An 8,054-nucleotide genomic window follows, 5' to 3' on the forward strand; every position below is an offset into this window, starting at 1 on the left:
TAATTGTTCTGCCTTTGCAGATGAAAAAGTTAAAAGTAATAAGTTAAGTTAAAATTCATCAGTTCATACGTAGATTTAAAAAGTGTATGTTCTTGGTTGTAAGAAACTGCGTCAGAGTGAGTGGTCTTTTCTTTGGTCTCGAGAAACCGCATCGTAGTGAGCGCTCAGTGCGTTAGCAGCAGCTATGTAACCAGCGCGGTTGTTCTCCTCATTACATGCTCAGGAGAGCTGAGGCACGCACAGACAGATAAGCAGACTGTTAAAATCATATTGTCAAAGTTTACAAACGCTTTTGCCTTGGAGAATATTTGTCTGTAAGTATTATAAGTGGTCAAATGTGTATTTTATATCAAGACCTACTTGTTGTGTTTTTATGAGTATAGCCTACTCCGCTAACGTTAGCTCATGCTGAGATGCTAGTTTGTGTTAACATGCTAACTCTTCTCAGTTTGTTCATTTGTGGAGGCTAATTGAAATGTACTCATTCTATGCCAACTCACACTGTGTTTTAAGTAAGTAAAGTGTGTTTATTTCTGTAATCTGCAGTTTTACGGTGATGTTGGAAAAAAGAAGACTTCATTAAAGGACAAGAAAAGTCAAGCCTTGTGGTTTTTTGGAGGGCTTCTAGCTAACCGTTATCTGACTGTCTAGCCTTGCATCGGCACATGCACTGCGAGGGCAGTACAGTAAAAAGACATCACACGGCGGGCTCAAGCAGTAAACACGATATTCAGCAACATGAGTCTGCGCTCAGGAAGAAACTATCTTAAAGACTGTACCACTACACAGCAAGAAGCAGCTGGTGAAGAGCAGCTAACAGAGACTGTAGATCAAGCTACCAAGAAAAAAGAGACTCATCAAGCACGAGATGTTAAGTCTCGGTCATCTAGAGCATCTGGTAGTTACACATCAACAACGTCTTCAGCTACAAAGGCCTACGCTAAGGCGAAAGCTGCAAAGGCTGCGTTAGCCTTCGCTGAAAAAGAGGCTAACGTCATGAAGCAGAAAGCTGAACTTGAAGCAAACCTGCTGAAGCAAAAAGCTGGCTTTGAAGCAAACCTGCTGAAGCAAAAAGCTGGCTTTGACGCTGATCTCCATCTCCTCCAGAGTCAAAAAACTGTGGCTGCAGCTGAAGCGGAGGCTTCAGCCTTTCTGGAGGCAGAGGTCGAAAGCGGGAAGCTCAGCCAGCTTCCAGATGTCGAAGAAGAGCCCTTCAGTGCAGTTCAACGTACTAGTGAGTACGTACGTCGACACTCAGACATGTTCATACAGGAACTGCCTTACGAACCTGTCGTCGTGGGGACACATAGAATAAAACTAGATGAACAGGAAACACCTGACACTAAGCCCAGAGTTTCTCATGACATTCAGAGAAACACACAGCACGTTTACGAAGACGTGAAAAAAGAACCAGCAAGGACACTGAGTGACACTCAACCTTACGGTGCACAGTACACAGCTAACCATACAAGACAGTACGCACATGAGACTAACGGCGCACAAGACTTCGCAAGATATCTCATCAGAAAAGAAATGGTTAGTGCTGGCCTTCTGCAATATGATGACAAACCAGAAAATTATTGGTCATGGAAGGCTTCCTTTCTAAGCTCCACAAGAGACTTGAATCTTTCAGCCAGAGAAGAACTGGACCTGTTAACAAAATGGCTGGGAGCTGAATCGTCGGAGCAGGCCAAGAGAGTTCGCGCAGTGCACGTCCTCAATCCCGCCGCAGGTGTTGCGATGGTCTGGCGACGTCTCGAAGAGTGTTATGGGACTCCTGAGGTCATCGAGGACGCGCTGCTTAAAAAGATTGAGAACTTCCCAAGGCTGACCAATAAAGACACTGTTAAGCTGAGAGAGCTAAGTGACATTCTCTGTGAACTGGAGGGTGCTAAGCAAGACGGTGCACTCCCAGGGCTCTCATATTTGGATACAGCACGTGGTGTGAAACAAATAGTGGAGAAACTCCCGTATAACCTCCAAGAGAAATGGACCAGCTTCGGAAGCAAGTACAAGGAGGATTACAGAGTGGCTTTTCCTCCCTTCTCTGTCTTCTCGAGGTTCGTAGAACAGCAAGCAAGGATAAAAAACGATCCAAGCTTCGCTATAACCCCCATCAGCAGTCACGTCACTCCCAGAACAGAAAGGCCTACAAAGTACAGTGGTAGGGGGCCTGTAGCTGTACATAAAACTGACATCCCTGCAGAGTCATCAGGTTACCAAGCCAGTCCTTTTCAGAAGAAAATGGAAGAACCTGATCGTCAGTGTCCGATACATAAAAAGCCCCATCCACTGAAAAAGTGTAAGCTCTTTAGAAACAAAACTCTAGAAGAGCGCAAGTCATACCTCAGAGAGAATTACATCTGCTACAGATGTTGTGGGTCTACTCAACACATGGCCAAAGACTGTAAAATGACTGTCAAGTGTTCTGAGTGTAGCAGTGACAAACACATCACAGCTCTGCACCCCGGTCCTCCTCTTCTGACCATGCAGAGTGCAGCTGACGACAGAAACGAAAGCGGGGAGCAGAGTGAAAGCCGACCTTCTTCTGTCAACTCAAAATGTACAGAGGTTTGTGGGAATGCAGACGGTGCACGCTCTTGTTCAAAGATCTGCTTGGTGAAAGCATATCCTGAAGGGAGAAAGGAGGAATCAATCAACATGTATGCAGTGCTAGACGAACAAAGCAATAAGTCCCTAGCCAAGACAGAGTTCTTCAGTCTCTTCAGAGTAAAAACTAGCTCTGCCCCTTACACTCTCAAAACCTGTGCTGGGAAGTTAGAGACGTCTGGCAGGAGAGCTACTAACTTCGTCATTGAGTCCATGGACGGAAAAGTAAAGCTTGCCCTACCTCCCTTAATAGAGTGTGACATGGTGCCTGACGACAGGACAGAAATCCCGTCCCCAGAGGACGCACACTATCACCCCCATCTACGGTCAGTGGCTGGTAAAATCACGCCTGTGGACCACAACGCACCTATCCTCTTGCTCTTAGGGAGGGACATCCTAAGCGTACACAAGGTACGTGAGCAAATCAACGGGCCCCAGGACGCACCTTACGCTCAGAGGTTAGACCTAGGCTGGGTCATTGTGGGAGAAGTGTGCTTGGGCTCAGTTCATAAGCCATCAAAAGTGAACGTCTACAGAACAAACGTATTGAACAACGGCCGCACGTCCTACCTACAGTCATGTCCAAACAGTATCCACGTGAAGGAAGACTACGGTGGTATGGCTCCTCATCACAGCACGACCTTACCAGCAGGTGACGTAAACACAAGTCTCCATGTGGACACAGACAACTTGGGGTCTTCTGTGTTCGACAGGTCCAAGGATGACAACAAGCTAGCGCTGTCCATAGAAGACAAAGCCTTCCTAGCTATCATGGACACAGACGTCTATCAAAATGAAGAAAATAGCTGGGTGGCTCCTTTACCATTCCGGGCTCCCAGGCGTCGCCTTCCAAGCAACAGGCAGCAAGCCTTGAAACGCCTCTGCTCACTTCGGCGAACCCTGGAGAAAAAGCCGGAAACAAGAGAGCATTACATCAAGTTTATGCAGAAAATGCTGGACAGTGACCAAGCCGAGCTTGCTCCAGCTCTGGACAAAGAGAAAGAACACTGGTATTTACCAACCTTTGGTGTGTATCACCCGAAGAAACCTACCCAGATACGTGTAGTTTTCGACTCAAGCGCCGAGTGTGATGGAACCTCACTCAACAACGTCCTCCTGAGTGGACCGGATTTGAATAACACTCTGCTAGGAGTTCTTCTGCGGTTCCGTAAAGAACGCGTGGCTCTTACAGCAGACGTGGAACAAATGTTTTATTGTTTCGTCGTCCGAGAAGAGGACAGAGACTATCTACGGTACCTCTGGTATGAAGACAATGACATTGACAAGAATGTGACCGAGTACAGGATGAAGGTCCATGTTTTTGGAAACAGCCCTTCACCTGCGGTGGCCATATACTGCATGAGACGAGCAGCGCAGAAAGGTGAACAAGAACATGGTTCTGACGCAAGACAGTTCGTTGAGAGGCAGTTTTACGTCGATGATGGTCTCATGTCTGTCGCCACACCAGAAGAGGCGATAGATCTCCTCACACGAACCAGAGAAATGTTGGCAGAATCCAACCTGCGACTGCACAAGCTGGCGTCGAACAGTAGCCAGGTGATGGAAGCGTTTCCGGTCGAGGACCGAGCCAAAGATCTCAAGGATCTGGATCTCGGAGTGGATCCCCTCCCTCTTCAGAGGAGTCTAGGCCTCTCCTGGAACTTGGAATCAGACAGCTTCACTTACCTGGTGTCACGCGAAGAAAAGCCATACACGCGAAGAGGTGTGTTGTCTACGGTCAACAGTCTGTATGACCCCTTGGGCTTCGTAGCTCCTATTACCATGCAAGGAAAAGCGCTTCTCCGGGAGTTGTCATCTCAGCAGAGTGAGTGGGATGCTCCTCTCCCTCCACAAATGGAGGCAGAGTGGAACTCGTGGAGAGACTCTTTGAAAGCTCTGGAAGACCTGCACATAAGGAGATGCTACATACCAGTTTCGCTGTCTTCAACACAGACAAAAGAACTGTGTATCTTCTCAGACGCTTCCACAGTAGCCATAGGAGCAGTGACTTACATGAGAGCTACAGACGCCGAGGGACAGTATCACGTTGGGTTTGTCATGGGGAAATCAAAGTTAGCTCCTCGGCCCGCTCACACCATTCCACGTTTGGAGCTCTGCGCAGCTGTGCTGGCTGTTGAGCTGTACGAGCTGATCAGTGATGAGATGGACGTGGAAGTGGACACTGTCAAGTTCTTCACGGACAGTAAGATCGTTCTTGGCTACATTCATAACTGTACAAGAAGATTTTACCTCTATGTCTCCAACCGGGTAACTCGGATCAGACGATCTACACACCCCAGTCAGTGGCACTATGTGCCGACGGATCTGAATCCCGCTGATCATGCGACAAGGTTCATGCCAGCACGCCAACTCCAGCAGAGCAGCTGGCTGTCAGGTCCAGCTTTTCTCTATCAAAACAAAGCAGCGGAGATATCCGATTCTAGTGTCTTCGCCCTCATTGAGCCTGAAGTGGATGAGGAGATTCGTCCGGAGGCTACAGTTCTGGCAACCAAGGCATCAGAGTCTCAGTTGGGCTCTCAACACTTTGAGAGATGTTCAAGCTGGAGAACACTCTATCACACCGTAGCCAGACTTATTCACGTTGCAGCATCCTTCAAAGGAAAGTCAGACAAGGATGAAAAGAAAGGATGGAAGTGTTTCGGAGACGCATCCAGCATGAGTGAGCTTCTACAAGCCAAAGCTGTGATCATCCGCTCTGTTCAGCACAGTGCCTTTAAAGAGGAATTCAAGTGTCTTGAAAGCGAACAGACCCACCCCAAGCAGAGCGCACTCAAAAGACTCAATCCAGTCGTGGACGAAGATGGTATGCTTCGTGTTGGAGGTCGTCTTTCTCATGCTGATCTCTCAAAGAAAGAAAAACATCCATTGATTATTCCACACACGCATCACATCGCTACACTTCTTGTGAGACACTTCCACGAACAAGTAGCTCATCAAGGAAGACATATTACAGAAGGAGCCATAAGATCGGCTGGATACTGGATAATTGGGAGCAAGCGTCTAGTGTCTTCTGTCATTTACAAGTGCGTTACCTGTCGCAGGCTACGAGGAAGGTTGGAGAATCAGAAGATGGCTGATCTGCCTGCCGACCGACTTACTCCTGAGCCCCCATTCACCACAGTTGGCCTCGATGTCTTTGGTCCGTGGTCCGTCATGACACGTCGGACAAGAGGAGGATCGGCAGACAGCAAACGCTGGGCTGTGTTGTTTACATGCATGTCGACCAGAGCAGTACATATCGAGCTAATCGAAACCATGTCAACCGACAGCTTTATCAACGCTCTCCGGAGGTTTTTTGCGGTTCGAGGTCCAGCAAAACATCTGCGGTCAGACAGAGGGACCAATTTTGTGGGTGCTTGTGGAGAACTGGGTATAAGCACAGAAGACACAACAATCAAGAAGTACCTCCAGGAGAAAGGCTGCTCCTGGGTGTTTAATCCCCCTCATGCTTCCCACATGGGCGGCTCCTGGGAAAGGCTCATCGGGGTTGCCAGGCGCATCCTGGATGCGATGTTGCTTCAGGCAGGACCAACACGTCTCACTCATGAAGTCCTGAGTACTTTCATGGCAGAAGTCATGGCAATCATGAACGCGAGACCTCTTGTTGCCATATCCACAGACCCGGATATGCCTATGGTGCTCACCCCAGCGACACTCCTTACTCAAAAGATGAGTGCAGTTTCAGCCCCCAGTGGAAACTTCGACACAGCTCAGTTGTACAGCAAGCAGTGGAAACACGTTCAGTGTCTTGCTGACACGTTTTGGAAGAGATGGAAGGGAGAGTATCTGTCTACGCTACAGAGCCGCAGGAAGTGGACAGAGGACAAACCAAATGTGAAAGAAGGAGATGTCGTCTTGCTGAAAGACAGCCAAGTCAGCAGGAACGAATGGCCTATGGGTCTAGTCGTGAAGACTTTGCCAAGCAGTGATAACAGAGTCCGCAAAGTCGAACTGCGGATTGTGAAAGATGGGACAAATAAGGTGTTCTTAAGGCCGGTCTCGGAGATCGTAGTCCTTCTTTCAGAGACTTAATGTGTGTTGTTTTCAGAAAGCATTCCGCTTTAAAATTTGTGTGTATCTGGAGTGATATAATGTAATCATATCAAGCGGGGAGTGTTCTGCCTTTGCAGATGAAAAAGTTAAAAGTAATAAGTTAAGTTAAAATTCATCAGTTCATACGTAGATTTAAAAAGTGTATGTTCTTGGTTGTAAGAAACTGCGTCAGAGTGAGTGGTCTTTTCTTTGGTCTCGAGAAACCGCATCGTAGTGAGCGCTCAGTGCGTTAGCAGCAGCTATGTAACCAGCGCGGTTGTTCTCCTCATTACATGCTCAGGAGAGCTGAGGCACGCACAGACAGATAAGCAGACTGTTAAAATCATATTGTCAAAGTTTACAAACGCTTTTGCCTTGGAGAATATTTGTCTGTAAGTATTATAAGTGGTCAAATGTGTATTTTATATCAAGACCTACTTGTTGTGTTTTTATGAGTATAGCCTACTCCGCTAACGTTAGCTCATGCTGAGATGCTAGTTTGTGTTAACATGCTAACTCTTCTCAGTTTGTTCATTTGTGGAGGCTAATTGAAATGTACTCATTCTATGCCAACTCACACTGTGTTTTAAGTAAGTAAAGTGTGTTTATTTCTGTAATCTGCAGTTTTACGGTGATGTTGGAAAAAAGAAGACTTCATTAAAGGACAAGAAAAGTCAAGCCTTGTGGTTTTTTGGAGGGCTTCTAGCTAACCGTTATCTGACTGTCTAGCCTTGCATCGGCACATGCACTGCGAGGGCAGTACAATAATAATAATAATAATAATTGTTTTAAAGCAGATTTTTGACATTAATTTTTCAAGATTTTATTGAATATTCTATTTTAAAAACATAAGAATAAAATCTGAACTTCATGTTTTGTTTCAATCCTATATGTTTTCATATGGCAGCATGGCGTGAACAGCAGCTCCTCCTCCTCCTCTTTTATTCTCAGCAGGAGTGGATTACGTCACCCTCTTCCTTTCCGGGAAATAATGCCTCTCATCCCCATCATGGCTTTACCGGGCACACAGCGGGGAACCGGGAAGAGACACCGGGATAACGGGAAGCTTCTCCGGCAGCAACAACACTTCTCATCAGCACCATAAACACTCTGGTTTGATCAGAACAGATCAGAACTGCAGCCTCATTTAGGAAGACAGGAACCAGGAAAGGACACTTCTCAATTAAATACCAAACAGCAAATTCTGTTTTCTGAATCTGGTGTGGAGAGGAAGAGGATCCACAATACAACCCGGCACTCCAACATTAGAAATGTCTTTGAGCTCCTTCTGTTTTAGATGTATTAAATGTTACAGCTCTCTTTCAGGTTCATATGTGTATTCTTTGCCTCTACTGGGACGGTGGTGTCAAAGTCCGTAGGGACTTGGTTTG

At 46.8% G+C, this 8,054-nt stretch overlaps 1 protein-coding gene across 1 annotated transcript; it reads left to right on the top strand.

Annotated features, from left to right (window-relative positions):
- The first annotated feature begins 400 nt into the window (after positions 1–400).
- On the top strand, positions 401–7,014 carry LOC134877201 (uncharacterized). The gene is made up of 2 exons (XM_063902623.1): positions 401–1,026; positions 1,060–7,014. The coding sequence occupies exons 1-2, from the start codon at positions 739–741 to the stop codon at positions 6,661–6,663; spliced, it is 5,892 nt and encodes a 1,963-aa protein (XP_063758693.1). The 5' UTR covers positions 401–738; the 3' UTR covers positions 6,664–7,014.
- Positions 7,015–8,054: the final 1,040 nt, after the last annotated feature.

Source organism: Eleginops maclovinus, chromosome 15, assembly GCF_036324505.1.
Source record: "Eleginops maclovinus isolate JMC-PN-2008 ecotype Puerto Natales chromosome 15, JC_Emac_rtc_rv5, whole genome shotgun sequence".
NCBI lineage: Eukaryota > Metazoa > Chordata > Actinopteri > Perciformes > Eleginopidae > Eleginops > Eleginops maclovinus.

What these genes read in the sequence shown, in the direction of transcription:
- LOC134877201 (XM_063902623.1), top strand. Translation starts at nt 739, where the DNA reads ATGAGTCTGCGCTCAGGAAGAAACTATCTTAAAGACTGTACCACTACA. An exon ending in AAGCTGAACTTGAAGCAAAC is followed by an intron (nt 1,027 to 1,059) that starts CTGCTGAAGCAA and finishes TTTGAAGCAAAC; the next exon opens with CTGCTGAAGCAAAAAGCTGG.